The sequence below is a fragment of the Nannobrachium achirus genome (assembly GCF_963921795.1).
Source record: "Nannobrachium achirus genome assembly, chromosome: 10".
Lineage (NCBI taxonomy): Eukaryota > Metazoa > Chordata > Actinopteri > Myctophiformes > Myctophidae > Nannobrachium > Nannobrachium achirus.
Window position 1 is genome coordinate 1,541,211 of NC_137819.1, and position 23,890 is coordinate 1,565,100.

General features: G+C 45.3%; 2 protein-coding genes across 2 annotated transcripts; one reads left to right on the forward strand and one right to left on the reverse strand.

Moving 5' to 3' along the window:
- Positions 1-3,040: 3,040 nt before the first annotated feature.
- Positions 3,041-17,485, forward strand: LOC308292345 (uncharacterized protein; the record flags this gene model as incomplete). Its single annotated transcript, XM_080734658.1, has 10 exons — positions 3,041-3,052; positions 3,562-3,707; positions 4,390-4,524; positions 5,267-5,324; positions 14,246-14,317; positions 14,507-14,644; positions 15,040-15,102; positions 15,657-15,962; positions 16,377-16,912; positions 17,408-17,485. Exons 2-10 carry the CDS (start codon positions 3,624-3,626, stop codon positions 17,483-17,485), a joined length of 1,470 nt encoding a protein of 489 aa, XP_080590784.1. The 5' UTR covers positions 3,041-3,052; positions 3,562-3,623.
- A 3,847-nt stretch (positions 17,486-21,332) lies between these two features.
- Positions 21,333-22,664, reverse strand: LOC308292346 (zinc finger protein ZPR1-like; the record flags this gene model as incomplete). The annotated part of the gene is made up of 1 exon (XM_080734659.1): positions 21,333-22,664. The coding sequence occupies one exon, from the start codon at positions 22,662-22,664 to the stop codon at positions 21,333-21,335; it is 1,332 nt and encodes a 443-aa protein (XP_080590785.1).
- Positions 22,665-23,890: the final 1,226 nt, after the last annotated feature.

Genomic DNA, 23,890 nt, shown 5'->3' on the forward strand with positions numbered 1-23,890 from the left:
GGACGCTAATTAGCGATGCAAGAACAGCAGTTTTCCATTCAGTGTGTGCCCCTCCTCTCACACTCTGTGTGTGTGTGGGGGGGGGGGGGGGTGGCTATGAGACATCTCTGCTTTTTGAACTAGTAGAACTTGGAGGAGAATGTTAGAGTGACACAGGATGGACGTCTACTTGGAAGGTTATTCTGCTCTTGAATGCCTCAATAAACATTTATTAAAGCAACCATTTTTACCCAGTGTGGAATAGCATCTGTCTATTACAGTTATTATAGTTATAGTTTGTTATACAGTATATAGTGTTTTATGTCATTGTAGTCTAAGGCTTAATTGTTTATAGATGCTGAAAAGGGTAGTACTACTTGAAATAGTGTTTTAGTTTAAGTTGTAATTAACTATAATAACCCATGTCTACTACGAAGGTGTTTAGCACGGAACTGTGATGTTTGATTGTGGTCTTTCTCCTTCAGCCCTGGCTAAAATAAAAGCCATCCTGAGACAGCAGAGAGAGTCCCAGGATTCACCTCCTGCAACTAATCCTCAACCAGAGAGCCTGAAACACCAGGACATGTCAACTGGTTTACGTGAACCTTCACATCACACTGATGGTAAATGTACCAACCATCCTAATGTATGTAGTTTAGGGGAAATAGACTAAGCCCCCATGCGCCCCCCACCCGTTTTTCTGCCTTTGTATTTGATGTTATGCTTTTGTAACTGATATTATCCTAGATAAAGTACTATGTTCTATCCGTCTGTCTTTCAACGTTATATGAGATACTTAAAGTGTGGTTCCTGTGGAAATAAGCTTCAGCTTTCTAGGATCTCCTTTTAGTTGACCTTGTACCAGTGATTTGTACTGTCATGGTGTACTTTTTTCTATTGCAAACTTCTAATAAATTCTTCAATCAATCAATCCTCACTGTGACGCCTCAGCAGGGACGTGCAGAGAATGTTAGAGAGGCAGGGGCTGCAATTTCTCAAAGGGCCTGTCAGCTTAGAGGTCAGTTATTTTTGGGGCTTGATACCACACTGAACTAAGCATAAGCAAGTGAATACCGGAGATGTGGCGTAACGGCATGGATTTATATACAGAGAGGGCAATTCATTCAACATAAGATGCTGCATTAAAGTTCAGGAGAGTTTGGACAAGGCAATTCTCTTGAATGCTGCCTTCAGGTATGGCAAAAGTAAAAACTGCATTCATTGTCTGGAGAGGGCACTTTTTACAGGCAGATAAAAGGGCAGGGGATCAAGCCCCCTTTGATGTCTATGTGTGCACGTGCATGCCCCTCAGAAATGCTTCCCCAATTGATTGAGTCAAATCATTTTACATAATCCAAATCACTTATACAAAATACAAATAAACATCACTATGTCAACACATTCATGAAACAAGAATGTATAAATGAAAAAAAAAAGAAAGAAAACAACTAGTAACTGCCATTTCTTTTAGGGTTTATTTTTTTTTAACCAAAAATCTAATGTTTTATGATCATGATTCACCAGGAGGAGCCTGGGTAGCTTGGTTTCACGCCTAACCATTTAGGCGTAGAATTATTGAATGCTTTAGCTATTGAAAAATAGCAGATATACAAGCTCACAGCCTGGCACCGAGTGCCGCGCTGCGAGCTTGAGCTTGTAGATCTGCTATTTTTGAAAAAACGTGATATATACTGTATATATATATATATATAGTTTTTTTGGGGCAAGTCTTTGAATAAATCTTTTTGAAAGCGAACATTTGTAACTCAAATATTTGCTTCTGGGGGGGTCCCTGATACAATATTTTGAGATGGGGGGGGGGAGATGGGGGTCCGTGGCCAAATAAATGTAGTTTTGGAGGTCCTTGGCATGAAACATTTTGAGAACCACTGATAGAAACATAGTTAAAAAAATTATAATAAAAAAACCTTAGAAGGATTTAGAAGACACTTCGGGTCAAAATATTCAAAGATTTTTCAAAAATAGCAGATCTACAAGCTCGCAGCGCGGCACCTGGTGCCTTGTATATCTGCTCGGTGGCTTGTATATCTGCTATTTTTTTAATATTTAAAGCATAAATTATTGCGTAATAATTTGTTCAGGCTTCAATGGGTTAAAATGAATAGTTTTGGAAATATCTATAGGCTGAATGAATAGACTTTCTATCTGTGGAACCAGAGCCAGTAAACAAAATGGCCACCACTGCTTTGCTTTATAAAGGAGATATGTTGATTTTATCCTGTTCTGTTTCCCATCTCGTTTATTTCCACTGATCCACCAACCATCTCTTCCATCCATTCCCTCCATCCATAGGAAATAAGGCAAATCACATCCCAGATCCTTTGGCCACTGGCTCACAATCCTCAACAATGCACACCTTACCCACTGACACCCGGCCAAAAAGTCCACAGAGCTGTGATGTTCAGATAGAGATTTCTGAGGACACCAGGACACAGCATGACACCAGGACACAGACAATGACTCTTCATGACACCAGTACACAGCCAATGACTCCTGAAGACACCAGGACACAGCCACAGCCAGTGACTCTTCAGGACACCAGGACACAGCCAGTGACTCTTCAGGACTCTATCAAGCAGCAAGCAGGTCCTCATTGTTCCAGGGAACATCAGGAGGCTCCTCCAGACCCTGGAAGAAGACAACAGGCTCCTCTGGATTCTGACACACCAGCCATGGCTCCTCAGTGCTCTGGTACAAGTCAGAAAGCAGCTCAACACCTTGGTATACAACCACAGAACCCTGAACCTAGGGAGAGAAAAAGAATAAAACTAGAGGAAAAGCAGAAGCCACTGGAACGCCCAGATGGACGGACTTTCTTGGACTCAGACAGTGGACACCAGCAGCCTGTTTTCCAACCTCTGCACCAAAGCAATTCAGGAGGTATGTGTCTGTGGGTCGAGTAAACGTGTTTTATTTCATGTTCCACTTTCTGTGTAAGTTTGTATTTAACGGTTGACTTGTCTGTCATTCACAGGGGAACTGATTACAAGCCGTGTGTCTTCTTGTTACCTCAAAGTGAAGCTGTCAGAAGCGGAGAGAAATCGTGTCGTAGGTGAGTGTGTATTTTAACAATTTTACGTTGAGGTGCCCAGTTGTCCCCAGTGACTGACTTGTCCCTGCTGATTGATTGTTTAGTTTTTTCTACTGTTGAAAATGATAGGTTCTTGGCTTACCTACGATCCTAGATTACTATTGCTATGCATTTGATGTATTACCTTGTACTGTCAGTGCTGTTCTATCTGTCATGCGGGTATACGGAGTAGGCTGTGATTTTTTTCTATTTTTTTTTTATCTTTTTAAGCGTATGCCCTTGTGAACCTTTCAAAGTAGCGTATCTGATTGGCATTATGCACTGGCATACGCCACGGGTCATAGTTTATAGTAGCTCTCAAAAAAGTCTAGAACACACCACTTTGTGCTGTCCTTGTGTATTGTAAGAAAGTCTCTCTGTATTAAGAGGGTCTGCTGAATTGTACATGTAAGGTGAGGTTATAAGAAAATAAGAAAAGGCTACTGAAGATGTATGCAAGTTTTTAACAAAAGAGTGTTTGTTTGCCTCAGGTCTGAGCTCGGTGCTGGAGTGTCAGTGTGGAGACGTCACTGAGAGACTCTTCCCATTCTACATGTGTCGTAGCTGCCAAGAGACTGTCCAACTCAACCACATCTGTAGACACGTCATCAGCACCGATCACCAGGTTAACTATATGGTCAGTGGACTCTCCAGTACTTCTCACATGATAACCTGATAACCCTCCAATACTTCTCACATGACCCTTTTTTAACCCATTTAGGCATAGAATTGTTGAATGCTTTAACCAGTGAAAAATAGCAGATATACAAGCTCACAGCGCGGCACCGAGTGCCGCGCTGCGAGCTTGTAGATCTGCTATTTTTGAAAAAGTCGTGAAAATGTGTGCAAATCTTTGAATATACAGTATGTATATTCAAAGCGAACGTTTGTAACTCAAATTTTGCTTCTGGGTGGTCCCTGGAAATACACATTTTGAGATGGGAGTCCGTGGCCAAATACATATCATTTTGGGGGTCCTTCACATGAAAATGTTTGAGCACCACTGACATAGTAGTCTCTCAAGAACAGACTAACTGAGCTCCAGTTGAGTGAAAAGGACCTTTTCTTTGACGATGGCTGGCCAGATTGCTGACATAGGTTTTTCAACAAAAAAAAAAGGTTTCAAAAGACTTATAGAATCGGGTCAAAATTCAAATGTTCACAATTTTTCAAAAATAGCAGATCTCGGCTGTGAGCTTGTATATCTGCTATTTTTCAATAGTTAAAGCATGAAATAATGTTACACTATAATGTGTACCCATGGGTTAACTAAAAATCTGTGTTGAGCTACAGTTTGAAATGCCTTCTGTTTGTTTTAGTGGGAGAAGTGCCACGGTTTAATGGCCGAAATCAGGAATCAGAAGGACTGGAATGAGAAACAGAAGATGGAAGGCTCTGAGATGGTCGCCATCAAAGTTGCCGAACGGGAACAATTTCTCCAAATGGATGCTGAGGTAATGAGTTGAATCGTTATGGTAAACCATGAAGTTAACCTCTGCTGTGGGTTCCCCGTTGTGTTTCAGGTGGTGATGAAACTGTAATGGATCTATTACACGTTGGAAGGGAAAAATACAATGATGCACCTTTATTGTCTAATCCAGGGGTCTTTAACGTTTTCAGGCCAAGGACCCCTTAGTTGAGAGAGAGATGAAGTGTGTAAATTGTGTTGCAGATTAAAAATGTACATGGATTATTTCTTATACAGTTTAGACTTGACAGCACTATCATCTGTGTAGGTTGGATTAATGTGTATTTTCTTATATTTAACCACTTGAACTGTCATTGCCTACTAGTCTGCACTTCTTTTCCCTCTACACCAAACCTCTGTGCCAAAAAATAGCTGATCTACAAGCTCGCGGCGTGAGGTGTTGTGAGCTTGCAGATCTGCTTTTTGCTAATGTTACACTAATAATTGGGATGCTAGGGTTCAAGTGATCAAACATGATCACACAAAGATTTGGCGGACCCCCTGTAGTAACTCTGAGGACCCCCTAGGGGTCCCGGACCCCCTGTTGAAGACCTCTGGTCTAATCTTGTAGTAGTGTTGATATGTTTGAGATTGGAGAGATTAACATTTTCCTTGTGCGTGATGCAGACTTACTATCTGCTTTGATTTTAAAACTCTCAGTCGAGTAGGGCCTCTACTATAATGTTTGTATTTATTTTTGACCTATTGTAATGTTTTCTCTCGTCAAGGTTATAATGCTTGACAAGAACTCATATCATCGTATCCAAGCGGCTCCATACAGTGAAGGTACAGTAGTTATTTTTGTTTTATTATTATTTGTACTACTTTTATATACAGTATACCACATGTTATATATGACAAATAGGTAAAATAGCTGACATACACCACTTTTCTTTCTTTCTTTCTTTCTTTCTTTCTTTCTTTCTTTCTTTCTTTCTTTCAAATAACATTTGTGACCTATAGTATTATACGTAGACTATATTAATATAGGGATGCCAGGGTTCATGTTGTTAAATGTCTATATGGATATCACTATTGTCTATTCACAGGGTTCATGTAAAAAGAGAACTTTTTTTCTTTTCTTTTTTTCATATTTCATATTTTAGAAAGTAGCCTATGTATAGCAACACAATTTTGCAACTGTTAATTGTCATTCATTTACTGCTTTACATCGATTTTAACCATTTCAGGGGGTGGGGGTGTAACAGGTTTTTTTAGGGGAGAGTTGTTACGACTCTATGTTCGGATACCTCTTTTCACCAATACAGATTTGAATGTCAGACACAAATGACTGTATAAAATATATTCCTTTTATTACAATATCTAGATAAAATACAATACAACAACTCAATGCAATGAAGGGTACCCTTTTCAAAACAATAAAATGCAAGCAACCTATTCAATTCATCAATGCAACAACAATAAAACAACAAGCAACATTTGATATAAAACTGGGGGGAGGAAAGGGGCAAGGCAAGGTTCAAGAATACCGACAGTTCAGTCCGGTCCGGTTATGACTCCTGTCCGTGTTTTGCGTCTCGCCACGGCAGTGACGAGGCGCACAGTGTAGTTCAGTCCGATCCGCAAAGTCCAGTGCGGGACCTCCGCGTCGCCGCTCGCCGGCGTCCTGCACGGCCGTGCACGCAGCCGCTCCGCTGTAGGAGGAGGAGGAGGAGAGCGGTACAATAAGTGACAGCCCTTTAAGTAACCGGCACTTTCAAACTGTACAAACACACGCACGCTGGCGTGATCACTTTCCTTTATGAGGAGTAATGTAGGCCCATCAATAAATCTCAGCCACTGCTGCTCTGCCCGTCTGCCGTCGTCACGTCACTCGTCTGGCCCAGCAACACCTCGGACACACAACAGGACTCGAATCACTCTCCACAATAGTGCTCATAAAGAGCCTTTTAAACACGCCAGAGATGGAAAATAGTTACTTTCCTTTATCTGGACAATAGAGAGCGTTGAACACTGCAGATATCATCGGCGATGGGAACTGGAGGAGACGGTCGGACCCACGGCTCGGTGAGGAGTGAAGTTTGGTCTGGTCCACTGGTACAGCGTGGAGAATAGAAGTTCTTGCCTACGACAAGTAGGGAGAAGAGAAGCGGCCACAGCGTGTGACCGACGGCAGCGGCAGCAGGAGTCTGTCTGGGTGGTGAGAGAGCCAGAGGTCGGAACTGACGTTGCTTTTATTTGGGCGTGAGTTTTCACTGGCGAATGAATGCCTTGCTTTCTGTCCCGTGTCTGAGACTCTGCACACGGCTCTGTCGTCACACCTGACAGGTAAAGAATATACTGTGGCATAAAAGTTCATTGTCCATCGCTGTCATAGCGCACAGTACACGTCAAAATATAACACACAGAAATCAATAAATGATAATCAAAATCACAGCAAACTATAATAACTCACAATATAAAATAACCAAGTCAGAATGCTTAACATTGGCCCGGTGCATTATCTGTGACACTTAAGGCATTATTCATCCTATGACACACCTCCCCCCTTTGTCAGTTGTCGTCCCGACAACTCTAATCACCAAACCTGACTGGAGGCCTACCCCTCGTGGATCTCTGTGACCTTCGCAGAGGCTCTCCCTGACCTTGCTCCCGTCTATCAGCTGGGGCTATAGGTTGGTTTGCCTGGTCATCTTCTCTCGGACCTGTAGATGCTGTGGGCACAAAGGTCAGAGGTAACAATATTGGCCTATAATTAAGAACATTCGGATACGAGGGGCCGATTGTTTCAGTCTCTGGGGCTTGTTGTACCACTTCGGGGGGATTGAATGGACATGGTCGAAGGTGGTTCCGATGGATCGTCCTAACTGGTCCTTCTTTTCCTTCCGGCCTGATCTGGAAGACCGGCACACCAGGGCGTGATTGATCGAGGACAACATAAGGTTGAGGCTGCCAGTGGGGTGCCAGCTTACCTTGCTCTCTGCGGCGGAAGTTACGCAAGAGTACTCGCTCTCCAGGCAACAAGGGGAGGTGTTTTGCTCTCTCGTCGAACCTGTCCTTGTCCCTCATTCTGTTTTCTCTCGTCTTAGCTGCCACCTGTTTGTAGACTCTCTGGAGCGTCTGGCTATGTTGGTGAACCCAGCCCTCTAGGTCATGTCTTTGGGGCAGTGTTGGTGCTCCTACAGCCGTCTCCACCGGCAGGCGGGCATGTCGGCCAAACATGACATAGTGTGGGGTCATTCCGGTGGTCTCGTGGGCGGTATTGTTGTACATCTGAAGCAGAGTAGGCAAGTGATCTGGCCAGTGTGCTTGGTCTTCCTGACTCAGTGATCCTAGGAGGGACAAAAGGGTCTTATTAAACCTTTCACAGGCGCCATTTCCCTGAGGCCTGTATGGTGTGGTTCGGATCTTTGAGCATCCGTAGAGGCTGCACAGCTGCGCTACCAGGTTGGACTCGAACCCCGCCCCCTGGTCAGACAAGATGCGTTCCGGGCATCCCCAAGCCTGGATGAGGTGGCGCCAAAGGACACGGGTCGTGGTGGCTGCCGTCTGGTCCTTCGTAGGAATGGCCCACCCATACTTGGAGAATAAGTCTGTTATGACCAACAAATACTGGTACGTGTCTCCGTGCCGGCCGAGAGACAAGTAGTCGATGGAAACGGTTTCCATAGGGTAAGAGGTGAAGATGGGGACCAAGGGTGCTCTTACTTCTGGGCCTCGTTTCTGTTGGACACAGCTGGCACACTGGGACGTCCATTCCTGCAGGTCAGTGGCCATCCCTGGCCAGTAAAAGTTCCTCCTCATCAAGGCTTCCATTTTGGCCACACCCATGTGGCCGGAGTTGTGGTACTTCTCCCACAGCTCTTTGGTCTTGCTTGAGGGTACCACGGTTTGGGAGAGGTTCAAGCCTGTATTGCGCTCCTGGGCTGTCCTCTTCAACACCCCTCCCCGGATGTATAGGCGGCTCCATTCTCTCAAGAGGCGTCTCACCTCGGGGAGGCTGTCCTTCCGCTCGTCCGCTCCTGGGAGACGTTCTTCTGCAACCCACGCCTTCACTTGGGCCAGGGTTTGGTCTCCCTCCTGCCAGTCTCTCCACTGGTCTTCCGTGTCGGGGGTCGTCTCCGACTCTACTGCTCCGGCCGCAGCTTGAATGCATCCAGTCTCCTGTGGTAACCTGGACAAGATATCAGCGTTACGGTTGGCAGTACCTGGGCGGTATTTCAATTCAAAGTCAAAATTTGCAAGCTGGGCTGCCCAGCGCTGTTCAAGGGCACCTAAGCGTGCTGTGTCTAAATGGACAAGGGGGTTGTTGTCAGTAAAAGCCAGGAACTTATTGCCCCACAAGTAGTCCTTAAACTTTTCTGTAACAGCCCACTTGAGGGCCAAAAACTCTAGTTTAAAGGAACTATAGTTTTGGTCATTTCTCTCTGTTGGGATTAAGCTTCTGCTGGCATAAGCAATTACCCTTTCTTTGCCATCCTGTACTTGCGATAACACGGCCCCCAAACCCCCTAGGCTAGCATCAGTGTACAAGTTAAAAGGCTTAGAGAAGTCTGCGTAGGCTAAGACTGGAGCACTCACCAAAGCAGTCTTCAGGGCGTCGAATGCGGTCTGGCAGTCCGGTGTCCAGTCAACACTTCTCCCTTTTTGCAAACCTGCAGTGCCTACTAGGAGGGCATTAAGGGGTGCAGCTACCTTGGAGAAGCCCTTGATATACCTCCTGTAGTACCCCACAAACCCTAGATATGAGCGAACCTGACTGACGGTTGAAGGGACGGCCCAGTCCCTTACAACAGCCGTCTTACCAGGGTCAGTGGAGATTCCATCACTGGAGATTACATGGCCAAGGTAGGTGACCTTCCTCTGGAACAGGTGGCATTTCCGTGGTTGTAGCTTCAGGCCATGGGCTACCAACTTTTTGAAGACCTGCTCCAGGTGTTCAATATGGGTGTCGAAATCTGGTGAGTAGACTATGACATCGTCCAGGTAGATTAGGAGAGACTCATTCACCTGTCCGCCCAGGCACCGCTGCATCAGACGCTGGAATGTTGCAGGCGCGTTGCATAGGCCGAAGGGCATCCTCTGGAACTCATAGAGGCCCATGGGGGTGGTGAATGCAGTCTTCTCTCGGTCCTTCGGGTCCACGTCTACCTGCCAAAATCCACTGGCGAGGTCGAGAGTAGAGTACCAGGCCGCTTGTTTTAGACTGGTGAGGGACTCTTCTATCCTGGGTAGGGGGTAGGCGTCCTTGTGGGTGAGGGCGTTGAGCTTCCTGTAGTCCACGCAGAAGCGCCAAGACCCATCTTTCTTCTTCACGAGGACAATTGGCGCTGCCCAAGGGCTGGAGCTTTCCTTGATGACATCAGTGTCCAACATGTTTTGGAGGAGGCCTCTCAGCTCTGGATACAGGCTCGGTGGAATCGGCCTGTAGCGCTCCCTGCTGGGTGGTGCCGAACCTGTGGGGATCGAATGGAGGACTGCATCAGTCTGTCCAAAATCTTCTTCTCCTGCTGCAAAGGCGCCCTTCCATCGCTGCAACAAGGAGTCCATCGTCTGCTGCTGCTCTGCGGACAGACCTTCGCCTTTCAGCAGGGTGACTGGGTGCTGGTCTTCAGTGGTGACCTGGTTCACCTGGACATCAACTTCAACTACACCTGGGTCTGAAGCCTTCAACACCAGGTCCTTCTCCCCTCGCACTTGGCTTGCATCGACCTTGAAGACGTTAGCTAGGGGGCGCCGTTGGGGTATCAAAATGGGGTATGGATTCAAGTTGCGTAACCTTATGGGGAGGCGTCCTTTCACCACCCAGGCAACGGTCCGAGCCACCTGCCATTCGTCATCTCTCTCTGGGCCCTCCACCAGAGCGCAGAAGTTGGACCTGGTTCTGGTCCCGTAAAGATGTGTCCATAACACCATTTCGCTGTTGGGAGGGATGTAGACTGGATCTTGGCGGGTCAGCCGGGCCACTCCAATCTGTCCGTCTGATGGTTCAGCCTGCGACACCTTCTGACAGACAGCAAAAGCGCGTTCCCACTCTCCTTTGGCTTGTGACGACATAGTGGCACCAAACGCTGTCATCCCCGGGTGGACTCCCTGGAACAATTCTTTCCAGAAGTGTGAGATTACATTCATTCCTAGAATGCCCTTCTCTGCATTTAGACACTCGTCTTTGACAATAATGACCCCTTTACCGGAAACAGTGACCCCTCCCACTGTGAAATCCAAGATGGCGTACCCGGTGTAGGGGATCTGTAGGCCATTGGCGGCTTTCAGAGTCAGCCAGTACAGATCTTGTGGATCTCGTGTCTGTTCCCCACTTAACCATTTCTGAAAGAAAGTCTCGCTGAACAATGTTACTTGTGAGCCTGTATCGAGCAAGCAGGGCAATTTAACACCTGCAACAACAATTTCCACCCCTGGACATGTGCCAATCATAGCGTTCTCATCTGCTCGGTTTCCCTGACTCCCCTCCCCAACCACTTGGCTCCCAGTGGCGGGGGCAATTAGTTTAAATACCTCCTCTCTTGTGGGCAGCGCCTCTGGATGTGGCCTGCCTGTCCACAGCCTTTACAGATGGGCTGGCCATGCTGGTCCCATTCAAATGGCTGGTGTCGCCTAGGGGAGGGTGTGTAACGGTCCTCCTGAACTCTCCCTCTTGTAGCTGGGCGCCTGTGCTCCTCTGGGGCGTTCTGTGGGGAAAGTTGACGTTTAATTTCCTCTTTCAGAGTTTCAGTAAGAACGGACATTTGATCTTTCATTTCTTTTCTAAGTTCAGCTCTTACAGTCTCTCTCCACTCATTTAAGCTAGAAGTTGCTGGGGTCTGCTGTTGCGGAGGCACTGAGACACGTGCTGCGCATGCAGATTCCATCCTCTGTTCAGCTTCCAATGCTCTGGCTTCACTACACAGTTCACTGAAGGATAATGTAGGGTTTCTACGCACCTGCCGTTGGAGCTCTTGCTGTACTGTGCTTGGCCTCAAACCTAGGACAAGTTGGTCTCGAATGGTCATTTCATCTTGAGCTGAGCCATTTGGTTCATGCTCTCGCCATATGGAGAATAGCTCCCTCAACCGGAGAATGTAGGCAGCAGCAGTTTCTCCTTCCTGTTGATGGCATTTAAAGAACTGTGCCCGGAGCTGGGCTACTGGGGTTACTTGTCCATACAATTTCACTAGCTCCTGTAAGATGGCTGCACTAGTTGCACGTCTGGTTGGGTCTAGTAAGCGTATTTCTCGTTTTGCTTCACCTTCGAGTGCCCCAAAAATAAAGTCTATTTTCTGTTCCTCATTTAAACCTTGTGCCCGCAGCATAGCCCGAACCTGCCCATTCCATTCTGAAAATCTCATTTTACTTGGGTCACCATTAAACTTTGGGATCCATGGGACTCCCATAAACCATGGCATCATCATTGCATTTATCAATGGCTGGCTTGCATTAATATTTTCTGACCTGGCCCCATTTTCTGGTGGTGCATTAAGGCCTGCATCTTCAGGGTGTAATGCATTTTCATCTTCCATTCTGCTCTGTATGGTGTGAAAGAGGTATCCTGCCGACAACGCCACTTATGTAACAGGTTTTTTTAGGGGAGAGTTGTTACGACTCTATGTTCGGATACCTCTTTTCACCAATACAGATTTGAATGTCAGACACAAATGACTGTATAAAATATATTCCTTTTATTACAATATCTAGATAAAATACAATACAACAACTCAATGCAATGAAGGGTACCCTTTTCAAAACAATAAAATGCAAGCAACCTATTCAATTCATCAATGCAACAACAATAAAACAACAAGCAACATTTGATATAAAACTGGGGGGAGGAAAGGGGCAAGGCAAGATTCAAGAATACCGACAGTTCAGTCCGGTCCGGTTATGACTCCTGTCCGTGTTTTGCGTCTCGCCACGGCAGTGACGAGGCGCACAGTGTAGTTCAGTCCGATCCGCAAAGTCCAGTGCGGGACCTCCGCGTCGCCGCTCGCCGGCGTCCTGCACGGCCGTGCACGCAGCCGCTCCGCTGTAGGAGGAGGAGGAGGAGAGCGGTACAATAAGTGACAGCCCTTTAAGTAACCGGCACTTTCAAACTGTACAAACACACGCACGCTGGCGTGATCACTTTCCTTTATGAGGAGTAATGTAGGCCCATCAATAAATCTCAGCCACTGCTGCTCTGCCTGTCTGCCGTCGTCACGTCACTCGTCTGGCCCAGCAACACCTCGGACACACAACAGGACTCGAATCACTCTCCACAATAGTGCTCATAAAGAGCCTTTTAAACACGCCAGAGATGGAAAATAGTTACTTTCCTTTATCTGGACAATAGAGAGCGTTGAACACTGCAGATATCATCGGCGATGGGAACTGGAGGAGACGGTCGGACCCACGGCTCGGTGAGGAGTGAAGTTTGGTCTGGTCCACTGGTACAGCGTGGAGAATAGAAGTTCTTGCCTACGACAAGTAGGGAGAAGAGAAGCGGCCACAGCGTGTGACCGACGGCAGCGGCAGCAGGAGTCTGTCTGGGTGGTGAGAGAGCCAGAGGTCGGAACTGACGTTGCTTTTATTTGGGCGTGAGTTTTCACTGGCGAATGAATGCCTTGCTTTCTGTCCCGTGTCTGAGACTCTGCACACGGCTCTGTCGTCACACCTGACAGGTAAAGAATATACTGTGGCATAAAAGTTCATTGTCCATCGCTGTCATAGCGCACAGTACACGTCAAAATATAACACACAGAAATCAATAAATGATAATCAAAATCACAGCAAACTATAATAACTCACAATATAAAATAACCAAGTCAGAATGCTTAACATTGGCCCGGTGCATTATCTGTGACACTTAAGGCATTATTCATCCTATGACAGGGGCATGCATGCAAGTTACTTTTCTGTCCGTTTACACAATAAATCACAGATTTCTTTAATACCACTTACTGTTGATCTAAACAAGCTCTCGGGGGTGGAAACTGGAAAGACTGGTGATGCGAGGTTACACTCAGACAGAGTGAGCTCAGGCAGCAGACAGTCATCCATGAATTATTTTCCATTTGAATTGAAACAAAGAACTTTGTTGTTTGTTGTTCCTGGACAAAAGGCAGTTAGTGACCCGTTAGCGCGCCACATTTACATTTTAAGTATGAAAGGAGTCAAGTAGATGCGTGTGAGTCCATTCTCCCCAGTGATCAATGGACTGGAGTGAAATCAGTGAATGGGCAGTAATGAGCAAACTTAGCGCTGCATAATTTACTAAGGCAGGCACACGCACACGCACACGCACACACACACACACACACACACACACACACACACACACACACACACACACACACACACACACACGCACCGGACCGACCGATAAAGCGCTAAATGAAAACACTCATCTTTTAGTTGCCATAAATACTTTCTAAAATATGAACCCTTGTTGAAAAGTTAAAACAAGTTGTCCTTTAAAGGTCTATATGGATGTCACTACATACACATGTACCTGTATAGTCCTTTAACCACTGACATCCTCAACACTTAGTCAATTGGACCTGAGTTGGCTCTGTACTTGGTCTGCTCTTATTTCCCTCTACACCAGATCTCCGAAATAGCTGACCCACAAGCTCTCAACATGCTGTGTTGCAACACATGAGCTTGTAGATCGCCTGTTTCTGTCAAATGTTCCCCCAAGAATAGAGGGCGTTGGGGTTTCACGTTTTGGACGTGTGCTGTTGTAACTGTAGAGTATTGATTGTTGTCTGCAGGCATCAACATACTGGAGGACATGTGGAGACAACAGACCTCCTCCTGTCCGCCTGCTGACCAACAACCACCAGGTGAGAACCTCTCCATCTACACACAAGCTTTATGTTCCACTAAAACACTGTTAGAATGAGATGGACATGTCGTTGTTCTGCCTTCTGTTGAACAGACCAGCAGAGATCACAACACCCTCCTCACACAGAGGAGTCATCCAGGCTCTGTTGAAGTTGATGATCATCTTATTATCATTGTTTCCATTTCAGAAGTGACGGACAACAAAGAAAATGTACGTTTGAATAAGAGTCTCATTGAGACGACTCCGATCGCCGTGGCCATAGTGAAGACTGAGCCGATCCCAGAGCCTCTCACAACCCTGAACACTCACAGCTCAAACATAACAGGTGTGTGAGGTCAACATTACATTTGAATATAGATATAAATTGTTTGGATTTACCAGACTGTAAACCACAAACTAGAAGTTTTTTTTTTTACTTAACTCATATCTATTAGGAATTATAACAAGACATAATACTTATGGAAAGTGGAAAAACAGTATATCTCCAACAGTTTGTGGAACAACAAGCAATATTCAGCAGACAAAGGGAGCTGATAACATTAAAACAGACAATTGAACAAAATGAGGGGGGAGTGCATTAACAATTTAACATATTAAAAATGACTAGTTTGTGGTTTACAGTCTGGTAAATCCAAAAATATCTATATTAAAAAAAAGAAATCAATGGACTTACAACTGTTATTCGTCTCGGGCACTCAATTGTCTCTCTGCTGTTTACAGCGACCATTAAACAGGAGGTGAAACAAGAAGACCATGCCCACAGCTGTTTCTCTAGACATACTGGTAAATACTGACCCTTACTGGAACAACCCTTGTTTTGTTTTCCTGATAATCCTGCTGTTTTGATTAACTGTACTGATACAGTTACTGCCAAGATGACAGCCTAGAAACATAGCCTACTTTTGTATTGTGTGGCCATAACATATCATGATGATTAAAAAAAAAAAAAAAAACTTTAAACTAGCGATTGAAAACAAAGTGTTTATGAAAAGGTTTAGTAAGTAAATCAAGTGTTAAGTTGGCCAAAACCTCAAGGAGATACATTGAGATAAAAATTTCTTGACACCAGTAGAATGTGAAATGGCGACATCTACTGGGCTTCATTTCCAGCGAACAAAGCTAGCCCCTTGGTGCAGCTGCCCCCTTAGCATCCATACTTCCCGCTGCCATACGATCAAAATGTACTGTATTTCCCCAGACAGTCTTTTGATTTCTGCGGTTGTAGCTGTATGGAAGTCATGTTTGACAAGATGTGCTTGTGTATTGAATTTGTCACCAGGTGCGTGACAGTCTGGTCTTAACATACAGTATTCGTCTTTTTTTTCTCTCTCCACAAGAAATGAGGAAAACTGTGAAACATGGTTTGGATTACGTGTCAATGAATGGAGATTCAGAGGCGGTCAAGCGGAGAAGAATATCAAAGTCTCCCGATGGCTGCGGCACACGTGGCAGCCCTTCAGGTCCTTGTTCAGACACCTCGTCACCTGCCGGACAGTTTCCCTCTCCCCAAAACCAAGAGGTCCGAGTGAAAGTAGAACCCAACCAGTTTCCTTCTCCCCAAAACCAAGACATGAGAGTGAAAGTAGAACCCAGTCGGTGTCCTTCTCCCCAAAACCAAGACATCAGAGTGAAAGTAGAACCCAGTCGGTGTCCTTCTCCCCAAAACCAAGTGGTCGGAATGAAAGTAGAAAACAGCCGTTGTCCATCTCCCCATCACCAAGAGGTTGGAGTTAAAGTAGAAACTACATCAGTCCCTACAACTCTGGTTTCTCAAACGCCACACTGTGAGCCTTCACAAATGTGGCCTCAACCTAAATTACAGCTGGTCTTGAACTCACTTAAAACATTAGCTTCCTCTAACTTTATGCTTGAATGCTCTCCAATAAAGCCGGCCTCAGATGCATCTGCTGAGCCGTCGACCACGCCTTTGTTCATAGACTCTTCGCTGACTAAACATGAGTCACAGCCTGTCCTTCAATCCACAATCTCCGAGGTTAAACCAGCCTCACCAACGCTGACGTTGAACTCTGTGATCTCTGTCCCCCTGTCCCCTCCAGTTAACATGCCCTCTAGTGAACCGATAACATCCATCGTGAAAAGGTTTAGACACACATCTTCAGTGGGAGCCAAGCAATTCTGGAAGGATGTCTCTCCTAGACAAGACAAACTGTTCTTCTTCAAAAAGAAGAAGAACAAAAAGAAGAAGAAAAAGATCACTGAGATTGTGGCCATGACTTCAAAGTCCACCCACATCTCTGTAGGTCGTGTAAAGCCCAGGATACAACTGGACTCAAAGTGTCAAATTCCGATCACCAAACCAAACCAAAATATCAACGTGCTGAAGTTTGAACCTGCCACCACTATGCCTACAGACAACACCATGAATTACGAGAACCGGCAGTTCATGCCAGAAAGCGTGGCCGCCAAAGTCGTTGATGAAGTCCGGTCTCCAGAAAGCCGCTACACCACAGCCATCCAAACAAACACTGCTCAAGTGTTGCAGCATAGCAACTCCGCAGTCTCTCCTCTTCAGCCAGCTAGCCAGCAAGTTAATGATGGTGATTACAGAATCAACCAGCCCACCATAGCAACGGTAAGACCCTGGCACTCCCTGCCATCTCCAGGCTATGGCACCCCAGTTGATCCTTACGGTCAAGTCACTCAGACCCCTTATTTCACACGTGGATATCCCTCTGGAACTGACACCCAGAACAATTATATGACACATGGATATCCCTCTGGAACTGGCACCAAGAACAATTATATGACACAGGGTCAGGGATATCTGCCCTCAACTGGGACCCAGAATGCTTATTTCGCGCATGGATATCCACAGGGAACTGAGACCCAGAACAATAATATGACACATGTATATCCATCTGGAACTGCCACCCAGAACTATTATTTCATGCATGGATATCCACCCTCAACTGGCACCCAGAACAATGGATATCCATCCAGAACGGGGAGCCAGAACAATAGTTTCACCCATGGATACTGGACACATGGAAGTGCTGGTATTCACAGAGCTCCAGAGCAGCACTCTGTGTTCTCACAGTATGTAAACTACAGTGTTCCTCCTCCGCAGATGTCTGGAGGCGCCTGCAATACCACCAACTCACCTGCAGGAGGAGCCTGGCCTGACATGCAAAGACAACAGCAATAATGTTCTGGGAAACGGTGTCTCTTAAAACGCCCACTGGTGCTTTGGTACTTACTGTTGACCTGTAGAGTTACCTTTCGTTGTTTGGTTTACTCTCCTCTTGTCTTACACTTTGGGCCCTATTTTGATTGTCAAGTACCAGGTCTTTTGACTTAAGGCCTGGAGGCATGGCCAATGCTGTTTGGCTGTTTTGAGTGACCAAACGTCATTTTCCAAGCCACCAGGTGTCATAAGACCTGGTACTTGGGGGGAGATCATGGCACTGCATCTTTAAGACAATAAAAACAGGGCCTGGGTACTTTGTCATTGCAATTCCTCCCTGACCATAAGCACTGTGGAGCCTTGCGTCATGTCAGCCGCACATTGTTTTTGTGTTTTTTAAATTATGTATTTATTATTATTTATTTTGAATACACTACCAGCAAAGTGTCCCCTGAGATTATAGCACTGCAAATTAATTTGGATATGTTTACAATGTTATGGAGGGGGACTCGGCTGCTGGACTTGTTAGCTTGTCAGTGATTTTTGGACGGACCGTCCACTTGAGCATTAGCGGAAAAAGTCGACAAGTCGACTGAGTCGACTTCATTACACAAGTCGACTTCCACCAGAGAAAGTCGAAAGTTGAAGTAGATTTGTTTTTTCTATCATTATTTTTGCTACAGCATTCAAACAGTAGGATTGCTTATTGTCAAGAACGGAATGATCAAATATTACAGTAGCTACATTACATTTGGTATAACATGGTTCAATTGTGAAAATAGCAGATCTACATGCTCACAACGCCTCGTGATGCGAGGCGTTGTGAGCATGTAGATCTGCTATTTTCAAAATTTCTGCCTCTAATATTTGACAATTTGGACAATGTTTAATTTGTCATTTTAGAGGTATTAAAAAGTCCTTAAATTGGCACTTTAGAAATGTGAGGATACCCTCTATATACTGTTTCACATTAAGTTAATCATCTGGGAACCCCCCAAAATAATTGGGAGGTTGTTTGTGATGTGATGACATCAAACGATAAAGTTGACTTCAACTTAACTTTTTACTCAGTCAACTCGACTTGCAAAAAGTTGTTAATGCCATACCGTCCACTCAGGTTAATGGAGGACTGTAAGGGAAGGACATACTGTGATGACTCTTAATTTCTTGTTGAAGTGTTAATGGACGACAGCCATATCATTGTCTTAAGAAATGACCCAGTACTTGTTATGTCATGTCAGGGGTCCTGTTATTGTTACACTCATGTGTTTTCATTTGTGTTCATGTCCATATCACTGAAATGTTACTGTGAAAAAGACTGTTTTTGAGCGGTGTTAGCCGCTCCAGCACATGACTCTGTGTGTATGTCCATGTGTGTGTCGGTATGTCCATGTGAAATGGACAGTGTATCAAATACTTAATACGTATCCATGATGTCCATTTTCTGATTGGACAATATAATGATGAGATATCAGCAGCAGCAGCAGCACCGCGCACTTCACACGGGAGTGATCTTTTGTTTTGTTTAAGAAGAGAATTGTTCATGCCTGAGAGGAGAATTTACTTTTACATTCACTAATGTTCCAATTTATACAAGGATTGTTTCGTTATTTTGTCTGGGTTTAAATGGGGAAATACTCGGTCACTTAACCACACATATTGTCACAACATTTGAACATTTAAAATGATCAAATGGATATTTGAATGCATTATTTTTAATGTGAACAAAAATGTCATTTTGTTTGTATTTTGATACCTTTTTCTTAATAAAATTGGACAGACACACAGACTGCTAACGCTTATTTTAGATGTCTCATCAGATATTGAGTTCCTTGTTATTTGCGATGAGTTGTGAACTTGTAGATCAACTATTTTTGCCAAAAGACATTTTGAGTAGATGGGAGGGGCTCTAGTATTGTGGTGGACTCCGGTCAACTAAGAATAGGGTTTGAGTGATTTGTAAATGAGTAAATGTTAGCCCATACGAGTGCAGAGTGATTTGTTCCAGTTGGATTAGAGCAATGGTTCTCAAACATTCTTGGCTCAGGTCACCCCTGTAAATACCCGTAATTGCCGGACTATAAGCCGCAGCTTTTTGGAGCTGTGTGCAGCTCCCTATACGTGGCTGTGTGGGTCTGTGTGTCTGTCTGTGTGTCTGTGTGTATGTAGCCTGACTTCGGCGCGTAACTAGTGCCGCACCATTTACGCCACTCGCGCAATATATACATCAAAATGTGCGGCTCGGCCGGGAATGGTGTTCTATTACCTTTCGTTCCGATCCGCCTTACCATGCCGACGTAATCGGCAAAAAACGACGCTTAATTGTCCCCATTGACTTATAATGGGACAATGCAAGAAATCACTTTCAAGTATTTTTCTCTCGTAAACCATAGGAGCTACAGTTTCAAACCTCGGAGAGGAGATTCATAATGATTTTAAGAATGAATCGAAAAATAATTACATCACTCGGCCTCATGGTGGCGCTATAACGTCCCACTTTACGTTTTGCCCCGTAACTCTTGAACCGTAGATCGGAAAATTAAAATTCTTTTTTCCCTGGATTCCTTGGGTCAAGACGCATCTCCCCATATAGGCCACGCCCATTTGCGCCAGGATAGATTTTCCGCCATCTTGAATGGCGGAAAATTGAAAACACACTTTTTGCTCCTTTTCCTACATATTTTCTTCAAATGTCACAAAAATCGGTACACATGATCTACACACACACACACACACACACACACACACACAGCTCCACTTCACACGGGTGTGATTTTTTCCCATGTTTTGAACTCTGCGGCTTATACAGCGGTACGGCTTATATAGAGATTTTTACAGCTAACGGCCAATTAGTTTGTTTTACAATGCAAGGAAGCAGGATGGACACCTGTGGCTTATAGTCAGGTGCGGCTTAAATATGTAAACATTTGTTTTTTGTTCTAAATTTAGCTGGTGCGGCTTTACGGTAACTTTTTATTCCATGCCACCCCTGAATTACATTGAAACTATTGCACCTCACATTTACGTCATATTACTGTGAAGTGAATTATGTCAATCTTTCCCCTTGAGATCCAGAATAGGCTATTTCACGAGGAAAACATGAGATCCTGTTTCCATTATGATTTTAAAATAATTTATACATGACATTGAACCAGTTGGAACTCCATGTATCCCCCCTCATACCTATTCTGGAGTATACAGTGGTTAAAGAGGTGGCACTTTTTCTGTTTTGTATGTGTCTATGAAGTTAACATTACTCTAATAGACCACCGGGTGTGGTTATAATGTGCAAATAGGTCTTCCCTGTGTATTTTTGGTTACTTCCTGAAAGCTGAAAAGCCAAACAGAAAAACACTGAGTTAATGACATCATAAACTCATCCCATCCCCTTTTACCATACACCCAACACTGTGTCGAACTTCAGCTGGGTCACTACCCACCTGACAACCAGGCATACTTGGTGAACAGGTGGGTGTGGACACATACAAACCTAATTTTAACACTTTATGTACACTTTTTTGGAAAGAAATCTTCATCCTAGTTGAATCATAATACATGATCATGTTTTAGGGGGGAAAGAAATCATGGCACCCCATCTTTAAGCTCCCATTTTTAGCCAATTGTGCACTTTTTGAGTGTTGCCAACCGCTCCTACTGTACATCTTTGTATGTATGTATGTCTGTCCGTCTGTATGTCCGTCCCATAGTGCTTGGCATTGGCCAAGCTCTGTGGGCCGTTTAATGAAATTAACTAATACTAGGCCTACTACACCAAGTTCACAGACAGGTGCCCATAATAAATGTCATGATCCAACCTAAAGCTTCAGATGAAAAAGTTATTTGTGCCACAAATGTTGTGGTTCACAATTCACCGTGTTTCATAACCCTCTGTTTTCATATCATTCAATCCCAGATCTTCGTTCTGCTCAAAGGTGCGGGTGTATTTCTCGATCTTCATCTCAGGGTCCGGCTCTGGGGCGTAGACATTCTGGATGTAACTGTTACCGGTCGGGTCGTCGAGAACCAAGTGGATCTCCATTTCTCCGGCAATGATCTTGTCAATCTTACCCCCGAAGAGCTTCAGCTTGTCCTGTGTGTCCCCAGAGCTGCTGTCACCACAGATGAACGGGTTCTTGGAAACAATCAGATCCTTGATGTCAGTGAGCAGCCCTTCCAGGGTGGTGAACTTGCCTCCCAGAGCCGCCATGCCCAACTCGAACTCCAGCTCAGGGATGAGCACACTACATGTCTCGGACTTCAGCAGGTCTCTGGACATGTCCGAGGGGTCGGTGAGGTGCAGGGTGATCCGTGTGCCCAGGTCCTCCGTGGCTCCGCCGGACTTCACCTCGTTGGTCCTGTGTCCGCATTCGCCACAGTTGGTGGCCATGATGATGACCTCCTTGAAGTGGGGGATCTGCACCAGCTTCATGTTGGTGGAGGCGGGCGCGTTGCACTCTGGGCAGTTTGTGTTGAACTTCAGAACCTCGTTGCGCATGCTGTCCAGGTCGTTGCCAGCAGGCTCCTCCTCTTCCAGCTCGTCTCCAGCTTGGATGCCCAGCTGCTCGTCCTGCTGGGCGGTCCGCTTGAACCGGGCGACGGTGAGAGCTTCATCCTTCTGCGGGGCCACCGGGTTCTCCACAAAGCTGTTCCCGGACGGATCCTCAATGATCAACGTGAACTCGTCCTCCGCCTCTTTCAGCGTCTTCAATTTCTCGATGAACTCGTCAATTTTCTGGGCGACTTCGGGGGCCGTGGCCCTCCGTGCGGGCTGGTCCTGCTCCAAGCCGACCACCGCTCGGTCCAGGAGGCCCTCGATGGTCGACAGGGAGCCTTTCTGCGTGAACGCGGGGATTTCAAAGTCAACGTCAGGTATTCTGGTGGTCGCGCTGTCTGCTCTGACCACCTCCCGGTTCAAATCCTGCTTGGACCGCACTTTGAGGGTGTAGCAAATGCCTTGGTCCTGTATCCGCCCCGCAGACTGGATCTCTGTGTTGGACCAGTTGCAGTTGGCACAGCAGAAGGAGCTGATGATGACCTCTTTGAAGAAGGGGATCCTGGTGATCAGCAGACGGGTGACGCCGTTCTGGTAACAGTTCATACACAGACTCTCTATCTCGTTCGGATGCGAGTCCTCGTCGTCCGCACTGATATCCTTGATTACATTTCTGCCACGCACGCTGTCCTCGGTTATCACCGACATTATTACTTCTGTCCTCAATAACAAACAAACAGCTCTAACTGCTTGAAAGCGCCGCCTGTTTTTCCTCGGAGTCGGAGATATTTTATCTAGCACGTTCTAGTCACAGACGCTCGCCTTCTAAACACGTTGCTTGAACTGACAGCTTCCGGATATACCTCACAGCCCTGATATAACTTTTCGGCAACGGAACGCTTCTTGACACAAGGTTGCCTCTACTACGGAATCACTCCTAAATGTATTGTAATGTATTAAAGTAGCTGGAGACTGAAAATGGTTTGCTAAATACCATTTTATCCAATCTTGTATGTATACTGTATTATTAGTGTTATTACCAGTAGGGCAACCAGACTATTGTTCTAGTCCGGAACACAAACATTGCGTAAACATAGCCAATCAGGATGCAGCATTCTCGATGCTAGCTCGAGGATTGGTCAAGCTTCACATGACAGTTTGCCTCCTGCAGAATATAGTCATGGCAACCACACTTGCGATTTCCAATTGCATCTTTCTAGTTAGTGTGATTGCCAGTAGGGCAACCAAACTATTTTTCTAGTCCGGAACACAAACATTGCGTAAACATAGCCAATCAGGAAGCAGCATTCTCTGTGACGTCACCATTATAGAGTAAGTCCATTGATTTCAATGGGGGAGTGGTGAGGATTGAGGATTGGTCAAGCTTCACATGACAATTTGGCTACCCAGACAAATGCAACCACACTTGCAATTTCAAATTGCATCTTTCTAGTTAATATCTGTTTTAGTCTCTTGAATATCTTATTTTACTTGTATTCTGTCTTCTGATTTATATTACTGTACGCAAACCTTTATATTCCCTGGCAGGAATGCATGTGTCGTGTTGTGAGCTTTTAGATCTGCTGCTTTTTAACAGGTCTGTGGTGCTTTTCTCCATTTTGCTGTTGGTTAGTCATGGTTAAAAGTTCCCACCTCAAGTTGTGTGGGAGTCCTGACCACCTCAGACCATACTGAATAAACACTACTGTGCATAATGTTTTCAGGGTAGGATTTAAATCTAACAAACATCTTTGTCCCAATGATGGTGGCGGAGTGATCTGATGAAGCAGGCGGTGAATGCCTCTGGTATTAATTAAAGACCAGACCATTGTCGTGGTCAGCTGGGTGCTTCCTCCGTATTAGGTATAATTTCCAACTAAAGAGGGATGCATTTTCATTCGCTGATACCAGATTTCAAGGAAATACATTTAGGT